Source organism: Choloepus didactylus, chromosome 7, assembly GCF_015220235.1.
Source record: "Choloepus didactylus isolate mChoDid1 chromosome 7, mChoDid1.pri, whole genome shotgun sequence".
Classification (NCBI taxonomy): Eukaryota; Metazoa; Chordata; class Mammalia; order Pilosa; family Megalonychidae; genus Choloepus; species Choloepus didactylus.
In genome coordinates, this window is record NC_051313.1 from 2,278,100 (window position 1) to 2,298,426 (window position 20,327).

At 39.2% G+C, this 20,327-nt stretch overlaps 1 protein-coding gene across 4 annotated transcripts in view; it reads left to right on the plus strand.

Moving 5' to 3' along the window:
* SHPRH (SNF2 histone linker PHD RING helicase) overlaps positions 1-20,327 on the plus strand; it is a 104,496-nt gene that overhangs the window by 34,569 nt on the left and 49,600 nt on the right. For all 4 annotated transcript variants that reach the window (XM_037842263.1, XM_037842262.1, XM_037842264.1 and 1 more), the window contains one exon: positions 260-381. In XM_037842263.1, the coding sequence (XP_037698191.1) occupies positions 260-381 (122 nt within the window). The remainder of the gene's footprint in view (positions 1-259; positions 382-20,327) is intronic.

The window sequence follows — 20,327 nt, forward strand, 5'->3', positions numbered from 1 at the left end:
GGAAGTGGCACTTGGGCTGAAGTTGAGCTGGTTTTCCTAGTTCCATTCAACAGTATGGACTGAAGAGGGACAAACTTAAAGAATTGTAGGATCAGATATGCGATTGCTTGCTGGAAGAGTAAGAAGTCACTGAGTTAGACGATGGTAGGGGAAAGGGAAGTGGAGGGAAGATGGGGAGGATATCACGGAGCCTGCCGGAGACCCACTGGAGAAGCACTTGGGGCTTTCCGTCCGGTTGAGCAGCCTCCTTTCCCTCCAGCACCATGACGATGGAGGAGCTGCTGACATCCCTGCAGAAGAAGTGCGGGACGGAGTGCGAGGAGGCGCACCGGCAGCTCGTCTGCGCCCTCAACGGCCTGGCTGGCATCCACATCATTCAAGGTAGACGGGGGCTGTGCTGGGGGCTCCGCGGAAGGTTAAAGGTTACGGGACTCCATGCCCCCAGCAGGCACTCCCACACGGCACTGGCGGTCATTCAGTAGGCTACCCAGAACATTTCAGAAGACTTAGAAACAAGAAAGTGAATAAGAATTTGGTTTTGTATTTGCTAATCGTAGCCTGTAATCATGAATAACAGAAAACAACCTAAATGTTTAGAAATAGAGGAATATTTAAATTTGGACACATTCATTCAATAGAAGACTGTTCATTTATTTAAAAAATAATCCTTTGTGTAAATTCATTCTTTCAACAAGTATGTGAGCGTCTGTTGTGTGCCAGTTATGATCTAGGTGGCAAGGATGATGCAGTAAACAAAATAAAGTCTCTGGTTGTGTGGAGCTTAAATCCTTAGAAAGGGAGAGAGACAAATATACACATGATGCTTAGGTGTAGCATCATGGGAAGTGCATGTGCTATGCACAGAGTTAAAGCAGGCCTGTGTTTATTTACATGGAAAACCATCCACTTAGTTATTTCTCATCTCTTGGGGATCAGTGTCTTCCCTTGCCTAATGTCCAGTGTCATATATTTTGTGTTATTTTAGTTGTTTCAGGAAGGTGGATAAATCATATTCTGTTGCTTTCCCTTGGCTGGAAGCAAAAGTTACAGAATTTTAATAAGCAATATCTAATAAACACCTTTCCATATAGATATGAGAATTAATAGAACAATAGTCTAGGTTCAAGAGTTAAGATTAATCATGTTAAGTAGAGACATGGGAAACAAAATCAGACTTCTAGAGATGAAAATTTCACTGTCTGATATAAAAATTACACTTGATTAATAGCAAATTAGGCACTCCAGAAGAAAAGATTATTGAAGCTGAAGAATAAAATTGCATAAGAAACTATCCAGCATTAAAAAGAGAATAAAGACTGAAAAATTTTAAAACAGCATTGAGATTGTCAAGTGGTGTATTATAAATTTAATTGGAGGAGGGGCAAGATGGCGGACTGGTGAGCTGTATGTTTTAGTTACTCCTCCAGGAAAGTAGGTAGAAAGCCAGGAACTGCGTGGACTGGACACCACAGAGCAATCTGACTTTGGGCATACTTCATTCAACACTCATGAAAACATGGAACTGCTGAGATCAACGAAATCTGTAAGTTTTTGTGGCCAGGAGACCCGCACCCCTCCCTGGCAGGCTCAGTCCCGTGGGAGGAGGGGCTGTCAGCTCCGGGAAGGAGAAGGGAGAACTGCAGTGGCAGCCCTTATCAGAAACTCATTCTACTGATCCAAACTCCAACCATAGATAGACTGAGACCAGACACCAGAGAATCTGAGAGCAGCCAGCCCAGCAGAGAGGAGACAGGCATAGAAAAAAACAACACGAAAAACTCCAAAATAAAAGCGGAGGATTTTTGGAGTTCTGGTGAACATAGAAAGGGGAAGGGCAGAGCTCAGGCCCTGAGGCTCATATGCAAATCCTGAAGAAAAGCTGATCTCTCTGCCCTGTGGACCTTTCCGTAATGGCCCTAATTGCTTTGTCTCTTAGCATTTCAATAACCCATTAGATCTCTGAGGAGGGCCCTTTTTTTTTTAATCCTTTTTTCTTTTTCTAAAACAATTACTCTAAGAAGCCCAATACAGAAAGCTTCAAAGACTTGCAATTTGGGCAGGTCAAGACAAGAGCAGAACTAAGAGAGCTCTGAGACAAAAGGCAATAATCCAGTGGCTGAGAAAATTCACTAAACACCACAACTCCCCAAGAAAAGGGGGGTGTCCGCTCACAGCCATCATCCTGGTGGACAGGAAACACTCCTGCCCATCACCAGCCCCATAGCCCAGAGCTGCCCCAGACAACCCAGTGTGATGGAAGCACTTCAAATAACAGGCACACACCACAAAACTGGGCGTGGACATTAGCCTTCCCTGCAACCTCAGCTGATTGTCCCAGAGTTGGGAAGGTGGAGCAGTGTGAATTAACAAAGCCCCATTCAGCCATCATTTCAACAGACTGGGAGCCTCCCTACACAGCCCAGCAGCCCAGAACCGCCCTGGGGAGACGGCACTCACCTGTGACATAGCACAGTCATCCCTCAACAGAGGACCCGGGGTGCACAGCCTGGAAGAGGGGCCCACTTGCAAGTCTCAGGAGCCATACGCCAATACCAAGGACTTGTGGGTCAGTGGCAGAGACAAACTGTGGCAGGACTGAACTGAAGGGTTAGACTATTGCAGCAGCTTTAAAACTCTAGGATCACCAGGGAGATTTGATTGTTAGAGCCACACCCCCTCCCTGACTGCCCAGAAACACGCCCCATATACAGGGCAGGCAACACCAACTACACACGCAAGCTTGGTACACCAATTGGACCCCACAAGACTCACTACCCCACTCACCAAAAAGGCTAAGCAGGGGAGAACTGGCTTGTGGAGAACAGGTGGCTCGTGGACGCCACCTGCTGGTTAGTTAGAGAAAGTGTACTCCACGAAGCTGTAGATCTGATAAATTAGAGATAAGGACTTCAATTGGTATACAAATCGTAAAAGAACCCTATCAAGTTCAGCAAATGCCACGAGGCCAAAAACAACAGAAAATTATAAAGCATATGAAAAAACCAGACGATATGGATAACCCAAGCCCAAGCACCCAAATCAAAAGATTAGAAGAGACACAGCACCTAGAGCAGCTACTCAAAGAACTAAAGATGAACAATGAGACCATAGTACGGGATACAAAGGATATCAAGAAGACGCTAGAAGAGCATAAAGAAGACATTGCAAGACTAAATAAAAAAATGGATGATCTTATGGAAATTAAAGAAACTGTTGACCAAATTAAAAAGATTCTGGACACTCATAGTACAAGACTAGAGGAAGTTGAACAACGAATCAGTGACCTGGAAGATGACAGAATGGAAAATGAAAGCATAAAAGAAAGAATGGGGAAAAAAATTGAAAAAATCGAAATGGACCTCAGGGTTATGATAGATAATATGAAACGTCCGAATATAAGACTCATTGGTGTTCCAGAAGGGGAAGAAAAGGGTAAAGGTCTAGGAAGAGTATTCAAAGAAATGGTTGGGGAAAACTTCCCAAATCTTCTAAACAACATAAATACGCAAATCATAAATGCTCAGCGAACTCCAAATAGAATAAATCCAAATAAACCCACTCCGAGACATATTCTGATCACGCTGTCAAACACAGAAGAGAAGGAGCAAGTTCTGAAAGCAGCAAGAGACAAGCAATTCACCACATACAAAGGAAACAGCGTAAGACTAAGTAGTGACTACTCAGCAGCCACCATGGAGGCGAGAAGGCAGTGGTACGATATATTTAAAATTCTCAGTGAGAAAAATTTCCAGCCAAGAATACTTTATCCAGCAAAGCTCTCTTTCAAATTTGAGGGAGAGCTTAAATTTTTCACAGACAAACAAATGCTGAGAGAATTTGCTAACAAGAGACCTGCCCTACTGGAGATACTAAAGGGAGCCCTACAGACAGAGAAACAAAGAAAGGACAGAGAGACCTGGAGAAAGGTTCAGTACTAAAGAGATTCGGTATGGGTACACTAAAGGATATTAATAGAGAGAGGGGAAAAATATGACAAACATAAACCAAAGGATAAGATGGCTGATTCAAGAAATGCCTTCACGGTTATAACGTTGAATGTAAATGGATTAAACTCCCCAATTAAAAGATATAGATTTGCAGAATGGATCAAAAAAAATGAACCATCAATATGTTGCATACAAGAGACTCATCTTAGACACAGGGACACAAAGAAACTGAAAGTGAAAAAATATTTCATGCAAGCTACAGCCAAAAGAAAGCAGGTGTAGCAATATTAATCTCAGATAAAATAGACTTTAAATGCAGGGATGTTTTGAGAGACAAAGAAGGTCACTACATACTAATAAAAGGGGCAATTCAACAAGAAGAAATAACAATCGTAAATGTCTATGCACCCAATCAAGGTGCCACAAAATACATGAGAGAAACACTGGCAGAACTAAAGGAAGCAATTGATGTTTCCACAATAATTGTGGGAGACTTCAACACATCACTCTCTCCTACAGATAGATCAACCAGACAGAAGACCAATAAGGAAATTGAAAACCTAAACAATCTGATAAATGAATTAGATTTAACGGACATATACAGGACATTACATCCCAAATCACCAGGATACACATACTTTTCTAGTGCTCATGGAACTTTCTCCAGAACAGATCATATGCTGGGACATAAAACAAGCCTCAATAAATTTAAAAAGATTGAAATTATTCAAAGCACATTCTCTGACCACAATGGAATACAATTAGAAGTCAATAACCATCAGAGACTTAGAAAAGAGGTTAAACAACACACTCCTAAACAATCAGTGGGTTAACGAAGAAATAGCAAGAGAAATTGCTAAATATATAGAGACAAATGAAAATGAGAACACAACATACCAAAACCTATGGGATGCAGCAAAAGCAGTGCTAAGGGGGAAATTTATAGCACTAAATGCATATATTAAAAAGGAAGAAAGACCCAAAATCAAAGAACTAATGGATCAACTGAAGAAGCTAGAAAATGAACAGCAAACCAATCCTAAACCAAGTAGAAGAAAAGAAATAACAAGGATTAAAGCAGAAATAAATGACATAGAGAACAAAAAAACAATAGAGAGGATAAATATCACCAAAAGTTGGTTCTTTGAGAAGATCAACAAGATTGACAAGCCCCTAGCTAGACTGACAAAATCAAAAAGAGAGAAGACCCATATAAACAAAATAAAGAATGAAAAAGGTGGCATAACTGCAGATCCTGAAGAAATTAAAAAAATTATAAGAGGATACTATGAACAACTGTATGGCAACAAACTGGATAATGTAGAAGAAATGGACAATTTCCTGGAAACATATGAACAACCTAGACTGACCAGAGAAGAAATAGAAGACCTCAGCCAACCCATCACAAGCAAAGAGATCCAATCAGTCATCAAAAATCTTCCCACAAATAAATGCCCAGGGTCAGATGGCTTCACGGGGAATTCTACCAAACTTTCCAGAAAGAACTGACACCAATCTTACTCAAACTCTTTCAAAACATTGAAGAAAATGGAACACTATCTAACTCATTTTATGAAGCTAACATCAGTCTAATACCAAAACCAGGCAAAGATGATACAAAAAAGGAAAACTACAGGCCAATCTCCCTAATGAATATAGATGCAAAAATCCTCAACAAAATACTTGCAAATCGAATCCAAAGACACATTAAAAAAATCATACACCATGACCAAGTGGGGTTCATTCCAGGCATGCAAGGATGATTCAACATAAGAAAATCAATCAATGTATTACAACACATTAACAAGTCAAAAGGGAAAAATCAATTGATCATCTCAATAGATGCTGAAAAAGCATTTGACAAAATCCAACATCCCTTTTTGATAAAAACACTTCAAAAGGTAGGAATTGAAGGAAACTTTCTCAACATGATAAAGAGCATATATGAAAAACCCACAGCCAGCATAGTACTCAATGGTGAGAAACTGAAAGCCTTCCCTCTAAGATCAGGAACAAGACAAGGATGCCCGCTGTCACCACTGTTATTCATCATTGTGCTGGAAGTACTAGCCAGGGTAATCCGGCAAGACAAAGAAATAAAAGGCATCCAAATTGGAAAAGAAGAAGTAAAACTGTCATTGTTTGCAGATGATATGATCTTATATCTAGAAAACCCTGAGAAATCGACGATACAGCTACTAGAGCTAAGAAACAAATTTAGCAAAGTAGCGGGATACAAGATTAATGCACGTAACTCAGTAATGTTTCTATATGCTAGAAATGAACAAACTGAAGAGACACTCAAGAAAAAGATACCATTTTCAATAGCAACTAAAAAAATCAAGTACCTAGGAATAAACTTAACCAAAGATGTAAAAGACCTATACAAAGAAAACTACATAACTCTACTAAAAGAAATAGAAGGGGACATTAAAAGATGGAAAAATATTCCATGTTCATGGATAGGAAGACTAAATGTCATTAAGATGTCAGTTCTACCCAAACTCATCTACAGATTCAATGCAATCCCAATCAAAATTCCAACAACCTACTTTGCAGACTTGGAAAAGCTAGTTATCAAATTTATTTGGAAAGGGAAGATGCCTCGAATTGCTAAAGACACTCTAAAAAAGAAAAACGAAGTGGGAGGACTTACACTCCCTGACTTTGAAGCTTATTATAAAGCCACAGTTGCCAAAACAGCATGGTACTGGCACAACGATAGACATATAGATCAATGGAATCGAATTGAGAATTCAGAGATAGACCCTCAGATCTATGGCCGACTGATCTTGGATAAGGCCCCCAAAGTCACTGAACTGAGTCATAATGGTCTTTTCAACAAATGGGGCTGGGAGAGTTGGATATCCATATCCAAAAGAATGAAAGAGGACCCCTACCTCACCCCCTACACAAAAATTAACTCAAAATGGACGAAAGATCTCAATATAAAAGAAAGTACCATAAAACTCCTAGAAGATAATGTAGGAAAACATCTTCAAGACCTTGTATTAGGCGGCCACTTCCTAGACTTTATACCCAATGCACAAGCAACAAAAGAAAAAATAGATAAATGGGAACTCCTCAAGCTTAGAAGTTTCTGCACCTCAAAGGAATTTCTCAAAAAGGTACAGAGGCAGCCAACTCAATGGGAAAAAATTTTTGGAAACCATGTATCTGACAAAAGACTGATATCTTGCATATATAAAGAAATCCTACAACTCAATGACAATAGTACAGACAGCCCAATTATAAAATGGGCAAAAGATATGAAAAGACAGTTCTCTGAAGAGGAAATACAAATGGCCAAGAAACACATGAAAAAATGTTCAGGTTCACTAGCTATTAGAGAGATGCAAATTAAGACCACAATGAGATACCATCTAACACCGATTAGAATGGCTGCCATTAAACAAACAGGAAACTACAAATGCTGGAGGGGATGTGGAGAAATTGGAACCCTTATTCATTATTGGTGGGACTGTATAATGGTTCAGCCACTCTGGAAGTCCGTCTGGCAGTTCCTTAGAAAACTAGATATAAGAGTTACTATTCGATCCAGCGATTGCGCTTCTCGGTATATACCCGGAAAATCAGAAAGCAGTGACACGAACAGATATCTGCACGCCAATGTTCGTAGCAGCATTATTCACAATTGCCAAGAGATGGAAACAACCCAAATGTCCTTCAACAGATGAGTGGATAAATAAAATGTGGTATATACACACAATGGAATACTACGCGGCAGTAAGAAGTAACGATCTCGTGAAACATTTGACAACATAGATGAACCTTGAAGACATAATGCTGAGCGAAATAAGCCAGGCACAAAAAGAGAAATATATGCTACCACTACTGTGAACTTTGAAAAATGTAAAACGAATGGTTTATAATGTAGAATGTAGGGGAACTAGCAATAGAGAGCAATTAAGGAAGGGGGAACAATAATCCAAGAAGAACAGATAAGCTATTTAACGTTCTGGGGATGCCCAGGAATGACTATGGTCTGTTAATTTCTGATGGATATAGTAGGAACAAGTTCACAGAAATGTTGCTATATTAGGTAACTTTCTTGGGGTAAAGTAGGAACATGTTGGAAGTTAAGCAGTTATCTTAGGTTAGTTGTCTTTTTCTTACTCCCTTGTTATGGTCTCTTTGAAATGTTCTTTTATTGTATGTTTGTTTTCTTTTTAACTTTTTTTTTCATACAGTTGATTTAAAAAGGGAAAGTTAAAAAAAAAAAAAAAAGAAAAACAAGGAAAAAAAGATGTAGTACCCCCTAAGGAGCCTGTGGAGAATGCAGGGGTATTCGCCTACCCCACCTCGATGGTTGCTAACATGACCACAGACATAGGGGACTGGTGGTTTGATGGGTTGAGCCCTCTACCATAGGTTTTACCCTTGGGAAGACGGTTGCTGCAAAGGAGAGGCTAGGCCTCCCTATGGTTGTGCCTAAGAGCCTCCTCCCGAATGCCTCTTTGTTGCTCAGATGTGGCCCTCTCTCTCTAGCTAAGCCAACTTGAAAGGTGAAATCACTGCCCTCCCCCCTACGTGGGATCAGACACCCAGGGGAGTGAATCTCCCTGGCACTGTGGAATATGACTCCCGGGGAGGAATGTAGACCTGGCTTCGTGGGACGGAGAACATCTTCTTGACCAAAAGGGGGATGTGAAAGGAAATGAAATAAGCTTCAGTGGCAGAGAGATTCCAAAAGGAGCCGAGAGGTCACTCTGGTGGGCACTCTTACGCACACTTTAGACAACCCTTTTTAGATTCTAAAGAATTGGGGTTGCTTGTGGTGGATACCTGAAACTATCAAACTACTACCCAGAACCCATGACTCTCAAAGACAGTTGTATAAAAATGTAGCTTATGAGGGGTGACAATGGGATTGGGAAAGCCATAAGGACCACACTCCACTTTGTCTAGTTTATGGATGGATGAGTAGAAAAATAGGGGAAGGAAACAAACAGACAAAGGTACCCAGTGTTCTTTTTTACTTCAATTGCTCTTTTCACTCTAATTATTATTCTTGTTATTTTTGTGTGTGTGCTAATGAAGGTGTCAGGGATTGATTTAGGTGATGAATGTACAACTATGTAATGGTACTGTGAACAATCGAAAGTGCGATTTGTTTTGTATGACTGCATGGTATGTGAATATATCTCAATAAAATGAAGATAAAAAATAAAAAAATAAAAAAATAAATTTAATTGGAGCCCCTGAAGAAATGGGAAAGAGTGGGGTGGATAGATAAGAAAAAAAAAATAAATGAATATATAATAGCAATTTAATGTGGGATCTAAACATAAAATGTACCGCAATACCAGCACAGAGGCTGAGGGGGGAGAAGCGGATGTATAATGGTGTAAAGTTTCTAATGCTGTATATGAAGTGGTGTATTAGCACATTAAGGTAGACAGTTATAAGTCAGAGATGTTTACTAACCACTAAAAAACACAAGGAGTTAGAGCTAATGATCGAAAAGAAGAGATGAAATGGAATGATAATATACCCAATGTAAAATAAAGCAGAGATATAAGGCATACAACTAGATGAATGAACCTTGAGGACTGTATGTTGAGTGAAATAAGCCACAGTCGAAAAGACAAACATAATGCCTCGCTCGTATGGACCAGCTATAATGTGAAAACTCTGAGAATTGAATCGGAGAGCATAGTTTATCAGGGGGAGGCTTATGGTAAAGGTTCCTATACTGTTAGCTCTTGCAGCAGTCACATCTATTCATGAGTTGTTATGGTTATTTCTAAATTCTGAGATGCTGAGCTCTTTGTGTATAACCTGGTCATTCCCTGGAACTTTAAACACCATAATTACATGTTACCTGAGATTCAGAGCCAGTTATGAATGTCAGCATTCCCCCATACAGCAACTGTTGAAGAAGTAGGAAAAAGAGATCAGACTTCAGTTAAGAGTTATGAAGCAGATCTGGTTAGGACTAAGGCAAATCAGGCCAAAGGGTAAAAGATGATATTGACTATGTTTTAAAACTTCAACTTCTGTGTGAGACCAAAGAAAGAGATGTTTATTTGGTGCAAAATTTTTATTTTCCGTAGCACGCTATCCAATTTAACTTTTATGGTCAGCTTTTTTGAACACCGTAATTACATGGAACCTTGAGTAGGGAGTGAGATCTTGATGTTTTGTACATGTTAGTGTGATGCCCTGATACATCCCAGAATAATTTGGGCAGGGAATAAAAAGTATTTGCAAAGCCCCCTTGAGGGACTGGGGGAAAATGTGGAAATATTAAACTTCCCCACCTGGGGAATTCTGGATATTCTCTCAAGCATTGGGGACTACCAGTTTAATAGGCCACACCCTCAATCTTGGGGTTTGACCTTAAGAAACTTACTCCTGCAGAGGAGAAGCTAAGCCTACTTATAATTGTGCCTGAGAGTCACCCCCACAGAACCTCTTTTGTTGCTCAGATGTGGCCCCTTTCTCTAAGCCAACTCTGCAGGTAAACTCACTGCCCTCCCCCTTGTGTGGGACATGACTCCCAGAGGTGTAAGTCTCCCTGGCAACGTGGGACATGACTCCCGGGGATGAGCCTGGACTCGGCATCATGAGATTGATAAAGCCTTCTTGGACCAAAAAGGGCAAGAGAAATGAAACAAAATAAAGTTTCAGTGGCTGAGAGATTTTAATTGGAGTTGAGAGGTCATTCTGGTGGTTATTCTTATGCATTGTATAGATATTCCTTTTTAGTTTTTAGTGTATTAGAATAGCTAGAAGGAAATATCCACAAGTGTTGAACTATAGCCTTAATCCAGTAGCCTTAATTCTTGAAGATGATTGTATAACTAGATATCTCTTATGGTGTGACTGTGTAATTGTGAAAGTCTTGTGACTTATACTCCCTTTATCCACTGTATGGACAGATGAGTAAGAAAATAAAGACATTAAATAAATAATAAGGGGGGGTCAGAGGAAAAAAGTTAAAGCAGGGGGAAAAAAAAGGGAACCAAAGAGCAGATGGGACAGATAGCATACAAATGGCAAGATGGTAGATTTAAACCCGAACATATTGGCAATCACATTGAAAGTAAATGGTCTAAACACCCCAACTAAAAGTCTGATAGTGTCAGATTGGGTAAAAAAATCAGTATACCACAATATTCTGTCTGTAAGAAACCCACTTTATATTTAAAGATGCAAATGGAAAAGGTTACATGTAAAAAGATAGGAAAAGAGACACCATTTTAACACTAACCGAAGGACAGCTAAAGTGGCTATATTACTATGAGATAGTGTAAAGAATATTTTCAGGGATAAAAGGGGTTATTTTCTCATTAGAAGGTAAGAATCTAAATGTTTATATACCTAACAACAGAGCTTCAAAATAAGTGTTAAAAAAAAAAAGTGAAAGAACTGCAATGAGAAATAGACAAATCAATACATGTTTTCAGAGATTTCTGTACCCCTTTCTCATTATGGATAGAACAAGTAGACAAAAAAAATAAATAAGGAGATGAAAGACTTGAACAACACTAATAAGCAATTTAACCTAATTGACATTTATAGGACACTTTACCTAACAAAAGAAAGTACACCTTCTTTTCAAGTGCACATGTGAGTTTTACCAAGATTGGACATATTCTGGGCTATAAAATGAATTTAAAAGGATTCAAGTCTTACAAAGTATGTTCTCTGATCATAGTGTAACTAATTAGATATCAATAGCAAAATGATATCTGGAATGTCCCTAAACACTTGGAAACTAAATAGTACACTTTTAAATAACCCTTGAGTCAAAGAATAAATCAAAAGGTAAAGTAGCAAGTGTTTTGAAATGAGTGAAAATGAAGACACACCATATCAAAATCTGCGGGATGCAACCTGTAAGTAGTTAGAAGGAAATGTATAGCACTAAACATCTAATATTTAAAAGGAGGAAGAGGAAAAGTTTCACATCAGTGACTTTAGCTGACACCTTTAGAAAACTAGGAAAAGAAGAGCAAATGAAGTACACAAAGTAAGCAAAAGGTAGGAAATAATAAAAATTTGTTAATCAGTGAAATTGAAAACAATAGAGAAGAACAATGAAACCAAAACCTGAATCTCTGAGAAGATCAATACAATTTATAAACCCTATATAGATTGCTCAGAATAAAAGAAAAGAAGACACAAATGACCAATCAATATCAGACACGAGAGAGGTGATATCATTGTAGATTCTATAGAAATTAAAAGTATCTTAAAGGAATATTATGAGCCACTGTATGCCAAAAATTTGATTACTTAGATGAAATGGACAAACTCCTTGACACAAACTACCAAAGCTCACTCAAGAAGAAATAGACAACCCAGATGCCCCTGTATCTATCCAGTGAATTAGATATTCTGGTTAAAAACCTCCCCACAAAAAAAGTTTCAGGTCCAGATTCATTGGTGAATTCATTGGTAGAATTCATTGCTGAATTCTGCCAAACATTTAAGGAAGAAACAATATTAAACCTATACAAGCTCTTCAGAACATTGAAACAGAAGGACTATTTCCCAACTTAAGTTATAAGACAGCATTACCCTAATACCAAAAACAATACAGAAAAACAAAACTTACGACAGAACAATCTCACTCATGAATATAGATACAAAACTTTTAAAAAAAAATCAAATACAACGCTATATAGAAAAGATAACCAAGTGGAGTTAATCCCAGGAATGCAAGGTTGGTTTAATGTTAGAAAATCCATTAATATAATTCACTATATTAGCAACCTAAAAATAAAAATATGATCATCTCAATAACGCAGAAAAAGCGTTTGATAAAATCCAACAAAAACTTACTGCTAATGTCATACATAATGGTTGAAGTCTGAATGCTTTCCTTCTAAGAGCATGAGTAAGTCAATGATGTCCCTTCTCACCCTTTGTGTTCAAAGTTATACCTGAAGTTTTCTCAAGTAAGAAAGACAGGAAATGAAAGTCATCATTCAGATTAGTTAGGAAAAATAAAACTCTTTATTCACTACAGTATGATTATGTGGGAAAACTAGAACTCTGAGTTTTGCAAGGTTGTGAGATACAAGGTGAATATACAAAAATCAATTAAAATAAAAAAATTGTAACAAGCCATTCACTGACATCAAAGAATCTGAAATCCTTGGGCATCAATTTGTAGAAGACCTGTACTCTAGGTCTTCTACAGATAAGCATAGCATAGGCATAGGCAAGTGGATGAATGGAACAGAATAAAGAGTCCAAAAATAGACCCACTCATTTACGATCAATTGATTTTTCAAGAAGTGTGTGAAGGCATTTCAGAGGAGAAAGGCAGCATCCTCGTCAGTTGGTGCCAGAACTGTTGCATACCCATAGGCAAATAAAAAAACCAAACACATTCAGACCTCACACCGTATAAAATATTAACTTAAATGAATTGTAGACAGAAATGCAAAACCTAAAACTATAAAGCTTCTAAATGAACACAAAGGGTAAAAATTTTGTGATTTGTGATTAGGCAAAGATTTCTTAAATATGACACCCAAAGCACTATCTGTAAAAGAAAGCGTGGTTAAATTTGTTTTCATCAAAATAAATAACCTCTCCTTTTCAAAAGGCGCTCTTAAGAAAATGAAAAGAAGAGCCACTGAGTGGGGAAAATATTTGCAATCACATATTATATCTGGAATATATAAAGAACTCTTAAAACTCAATAAGAAAACAAAACAATACAAATGGGCTAAAGATTTGAGCAGACAGTTCACCAGTGCAGATATAAAGATGGCAAAAAGCACATGAAAAGATGCTCACCATCATTAGTCATCAGGTCTATGCAAATTAAAATCAGGACCACACTATGCTGCCATTGGGATTACTAAAATCAGAACAAATGCAAGAACATGGAGCAGCTGGGTAACTCCTTCCTGCATGGCTGGTGGGAGTGGGGGTGATGCAGCCACTTGAAAGAGGAGATTGACGGTTTCTTAAAAAGCTAAACATACAGCCATCATACCACCCAGCCATTTCACTTCTCAGAACAAATCTAAGAACAGTGAAAGCCTGAGTCCGTGCAAAGAATGTACGCTGGTGTTCATAACAGTTTTATGTGTGTTAGCCCAAACCTAGAAACACAGAAACATTCATCCACAGGTGAGTGGATCAGCAATGGATTACTCCTCACAAACGAAAAGTAACCAACTGGTGAAACTCCTGACATGGGTAGGGTAACCAACAGGTGATGCCGCTGCACACGGGTAAAATAACTGACTGGTGACGCCACACACTTGGGTGGGCTTCAGCATCACTGTGCTGAGTGAGAACGTGCTCCACGGTTCCATTACGTGGGACTCCAGCAAACACAGGCTCATGTCTGGTGACAGGCCTAGTGTCTGGGGTGGGGGTGTGGAGAGAATGACATGGGGAGGGGCTTCCAGAGTCATGAGGAGGCTTCCTGGAGCACTGCCGTATTCACGACCTTCACTGGTGTGCGTTGGGTCAGGACTTACAGAGTCATGCACTTTAAATATGCAGTTTATTGTATTGTGTCATTTTTATCTCAGTTGAGGTGTTTTAAATGGAGAATTGTAAGATTATCTGTAGCAAACATCCCATTTGTGCTTTTTGAAGAATACTCTGTGTTTGTGTATGTGTGAGAGAGAGAAGATTTTCAGGTGTACCTGCAATCAGATACAGGAAAGTGCTAGCTCATGCTATGTCTCTGTGGTAGGATTAGGAATATTTTTATTTTTTTCTTAATGTTTATCCATGTGTTTTGACTTTCCCATTGTAGCCAGTATGGTTTTTATAATAAAGGATCAAAGTTATTCTAACAGCTATAAAAAATTATAAATATAAATGGACATAAATGTCCCCTCTTCCAGCCAAATCTAACTGGAAGTAGTTCTTATCAGTAGCACAAAAATAATAGGCTCTCTGCCATTTTGCCTAGGAAACACCAGGAACTAAGAAAGCATTGTTCCCAATGATAAGAGTTCTGTAATTGTTAGTTATCGTGGAAAATAAAGAAAAACTTGGCTTTCATTTGCTCCTTAGATTCCTTTCCATGACTTCAGTTACTTTGATAGTAAATTTGGAATTGACGCAGCATGTCTGCCTTTACTTCTGAGCCATCTGTCCTTCTCCTCCAGCTTTCTTCTTGGCACCTTGTCTGGCTCTCTGAACCCAAGTGTTCCTTTTTGCAACTGCATTGGATCATTACATCCTCTTTCAACAAGCACTTCGACACATTATTGTGTTTTTATGATAATGTAAGATAGAAGATTTGTAGCTTTTATACCATGGTGACTTTCAGGAGCATTCTAGTAATGAGAAAAGTATTGATGGAAATGTATCTTTTTAAAAGCCAGTTTAAAAAAAACCTCTAGTAGCTTTGGTTTAGATGATTTGATTTATTTTAAATGCATTTTATTGTAAAATTTAACATATATACAGAACAGCGGTAACTGTCAAAGTACGATTTAACAAGTAGTTCAAGAACAAATTTCAAAGAATGATATGGGTTACAGTTCCACAGTTTCAGTTATTTCCTTATTGTGAAATATAACATATATACAGAAAGGTGATTACTTTCAAAGTACAATTTAACAAGTAGCTGTAGAGCAAATTTCAAAGAATATTATGGGTTACAGTTCCACCATTTCAGTTATTTCCTTCTAGCTATTCTAATGTATGTATGTATGTATGTATGTATCTATCTATCTGTCTATCTATCTAAAATATAAAGATTCGCTATTCGTAATCCTTTGATAAATCCTTTCTTGTCTGCTGCTACCCCTTCCTCTCATTTAATCACTTTCTTGATTTTCAGGGGTGTCTAGGCAGTGACCACCTTTGCTGGTTTGGATGTATTATGTCCCCCAAAACACCATGTTCTTTGTTGCAATCTTGTGGGGGCAGACGTATTAGTGTTGATTGGGTTTGAACCTATTAATTGAGTGCTTCCGTGGAGATGTGTGACTCATTCAACTGTGGGCAAGACCTCTGATTGGATAATTTCCATGGAGGTGTTACCACACCTGTTCAGGATGGGTCTGAATTAAATCACTGGAGCCATATAAAAGAGCTGACTGAAGGAACTCAGAGCAGCTGTGAGTAACATTTTGGAGAGCAACTGCGAGAGACATTTTGGAGACAGCCATTGAAAGCAAACTTATACTTGCCCAGAGTTTGCTCCAGAGGAGCTAAGAGAGGACAGAACACCCCAAGAGCAAGATTTTGAAGAATGCACCGGAGCTGAGAGAGGAGGTGAACACAACCCAGGATCAGCAGATGCCAGCCATGTGCCTTCCCAGCCAACAGGTTTTCCAGACACCATGGGCCTTCCTTTGGTGAAAGTAATTTTGTTGATGCCTTAATTTGGGCATTTTCATGACCTTAAGACTGTATCTTCGTAACCAAATTAACTCCCTTTATAAAAACCAGTCCATTTCTGGAATTTTGCATAAGAGCAGCATTAGCAAACCGGAACACTACCCTAACTTGTTCATTGATAGAAGGGGCATCAACATTAAGGGGAAGGGGGCATCTGATTGTTGTTCTTAAAGAGGCTGTTGCTTCTGGGTTTAGGACTTCTCTGGCATAGGAACATTCTGATGGATTTAATTTTCTGAAAAATAAACTTAGTGAGTGAAACTTTTATGGAGTCTCAGATAGGGACCTAGGTATTTAGGAACTACTGTTGGTTAGGGCTCAGCGTACTGTGGCCATTTCGGATGTCTAGCTGGAGCTTGCATAAAAGTAACCTCCAGGGCAGATTCTCAACTGTATTTAAAATCTCTTAGCCACTGTAACCTTTTTTTGTTACCTTTCTTTTCCCCCTTTTGGTCAAGTAGGCATTTTAAACCCCTCAGTGCTAGGGCCAGGCTCATTCCTGGGAGTCACGTCCCATGTTGCCATGGAGACGCACTTCCCTGGGAGTCATGTCCCACGTAGGGGGAGTTCAATGAATTTATTTGCTGAGGTGGGCTTAGATAGAGAAAGGCAATATCCGAGCAACAAAAAGAGGTTCTTTGGAGGTGCCTCTTAGGCATAATTATAGGAAGGCTCAGCCTCCCATTTACAACCCTAAGTTTCACAAGAGCAAGCCTCAAGATTGAGGAATTAACTTACTAAGTAGGGGGTAACTAATTTCAGAGCATATATTCTGTCCAAGGTAAGCAATCATTCCTCACATTATCTTCCCTTAGTTGTAATCATCATCACTCTCAATTTTAAATGAGTATCATACCACAAAACATCCCAGAGCTCTTAGCAACTGCTGATTATTCATCCTTAGTGTTGGTGTAGTGCTGGTAAGGTATTCCGATTAAATGTCATCTATAAATGAAATGGGTAGTTTTTCCACATACCGCTCTGTTGTTTACTCTTTGTACCAGTGTCGTACCTTAGAAGTAGATCAAGCAAGCACTTACTTATATTTGTAGTACTAATCTGTGGGAAACATGCTTTTAAACAACCACTTTCCATCATGTTCGCCTTCAATGCAGCACTGATACTTATAATCCCATTAACAAACAGTCATCATCCCATCCATTCCCATACCTTTAAGTTCACTTCATTATCATCTGTGTTCATTAATTAGGTTATGGATGATTTGATTTTAATCTCTCCGAAACGAAATAGAATATACTTCTTGAAATCATGTATGTAAGTATCATTTTATAATAGTGAAATAATGTACATTTCAAAGCATTTTGATAATTTTAGATATGCAATTGCCTCTTCATTCTTACTTCTTCACAAAATCCGTGGAGTTATCACATCATTAGAGTGTTGCACTGGAAGGGCACTTGAGGGTCAGTGCCAGTCCCTCCGTCAAGTCACTTATTCCCATGTACTGAAGAAAATCCAGAAGAAACTGAAGGCCCAGAGAAGCATGAGCTGTCTGTGAAGCATAACGGAATGTTGTAAGACTGCAGTGAGCAGCCTGCCTTTAGCGGTTAGCTCTTCACTGGGAGAGAACCAGAGCAGGAGGTGTGTGTTCCTGTCCCTGGCTGCTTGGGGGTGTCATGAGTTACAAAAACTGTTAGACCCCGGGCACGAGCCCCATGAGCTTGGTGTGGTGCTGCCAGGCCACGAGCCGAGCCTCCCGCCGCGTGCCGTTCCCAACATGACGCAAACCTGGAAGCACAATGAAAAGTCTATGGGGATGTGTAAGTGGAGAACAGTGATCCTGCCTGTGGTGTTATGCAGTGACGTCCTGTTCTTGCCACTTTATCCACCTGCTCACAGGGCAGATTTTACTACCAGTAGTTGGTAACAGGAGAAAAGGGCGTCTTCTAATGTGTTCCTTATAACCGGTCAAATGCAGCTCATGAGGCTTTTCTGAGCACATCTCCCCCGTAGGACATTCCCTAGGAAGCACTCGGCTTGCTCGGCAGCGCTTGCAGGTGTGCGCTTCCCTAATGCTGAGTCCTCGCCATCACCGTCAGCCTTGCCCCCTCCCTGGCCGAGCGTGCCTTGTGACAGTGTCTTCTCCCATGCAGCAATCTGAAGTCTCAAATGGTCTGTGCTCTACAGCCCACAGTGAGCTACCGAGCAAAGCAACTCTTCAGTGGAGAGTTAAAGAATTGCATTGGAACTATTAGGCAAATTTGGGAATATGTGTCTTATCTGTTCTAGTTTCTCATGGGCCCAAATTGTCTGAGTGAAATAACTGCAATTGAAATTACAGAATGCCTGGCTGTCACAAATGAGCACTATCTGTGCTTGGTCTGTACCTACTACGTGAAAAGTTCTGCTTAAAATATTTTAAGGTCATTAAAACCTAGCCTCATGTCTGAGAAGTGATTGTTTGTCTACAAGCATTTTATATTTTACATGATACTTTTATGTATATTATTGTTTCATCCCATGACTGTCCAGTGACTGAGATATTAGCAACCCCATTTACCTAGGGAAGCCAGTTCAGAAAGGCTTACTTGCTTTCTCAGGATTATAGCTAATAATTGACAGAAAATTTGCACTAGATATTTCAATTTAAAATCAAGTATTTAACTTTCATTATGCTAATTCTTCTGTCGAGTAGACTTGTGTAAACCTCAGCCTATCCATAGAGGTTGGAACTCACATCAGAGACTTCTCAAGTGGAGTGGCACAGTCCCGCTGGCCTTCCCGCCGTGACTTGAGAGCTGCCCCCTTGAGTGCCTGCTCTCCGGACCCAGGGCCTCGGGCAGGCAAGGCCCCTCCTCTTGACCTGTCTCTTGTCTCAGATAGGGCAGAGGTTGTTTGTCAGGTCATTCCCAAGCTCAGCAGCCCTACAGCAGGGTCAGCATGTGGTGGACACCAGGACCCGGCATGACGGGGCCACCATGGCTCACTCTTCCTTCCTGCGCCAGCTTCTCAGTGTTTCACGAAACCCCAGCCAGAGAGCCTGTTACAGAGGAGAGGCCCATTCCAACCTTAACTGTGGGTGTAAAGCAGTTGTTACGGATTTGCTGCTTGACACTTCCTTTGCTCAGGTTCGTGGTGAGCTGTGGTATGTTAAATAATACCACTTTTTAAAGTAACATTGCATATTTTAGCTTACATAATTTAGTCTCTTCCAATGTGGAGATCAGACTTCTAGTGCAGATCTGATTTCTAAAGGAAATAGAGAATTTATTTCAAACTCTAGTTTTTACATTACAAGCAAATTTGCATGTATATAAGCAATGCTTATTTAAAGGTTATTAGAGTATTAAGCCGATGATGTTCCCATTTGAACACTATTTTCTGCAGTTATTTTTGAAGAAAATTAACTTGGCAATGTCAAATCTAGTAGTTTGTTTTCTTGGAAATGTTAGTGTCATCAAGCAGGTAAGAATGGATAGTTCCAAATTTGTCTTAAACTTGCAGAACTTATAAATTTGCATAGTTTCTTTCTTTCTTTTTTTTTTCTTTTGCCTCAGAAAGCATGTCTGTTTTAATTGTAAAAACTCAGATATAGTGAATAGTTCAAATTTGACTACTTACATTCTAGTCTAGTGACTGTACCTTCCTTAAAAAGGCTAATTATTAACGGAGAATCATTAAATTAATCATCCTCTATAAATAATAGTATAAATATTGATAGAACCCATGTCTTTTAAAAAACTTTAATTAAAAAATCTTAAAAATTAAAGGGAACTGACTGTGCAAAGATAATTGAGTGTTATTCCTACATTATAATATGGTTTTATTGTTGTGAAAATAATCTCTGTCATGAATGTGAATAGAACATTGGCTGACTCTAAAGAACTGTGAGAATGGGTGTTTTAGGAGGCTTTGTGTTAGGTAACTGCTAGAACTACACATGAAGCAGTAGTGGAAAAACAAACATGTGAGATGATCACAAAAGCTTTCCGTCTGAGCAAACTGGCAGTTGAACCTCTCAAGCTTCTGCCACTGTGATTTAGATTAGATTTTAATTGT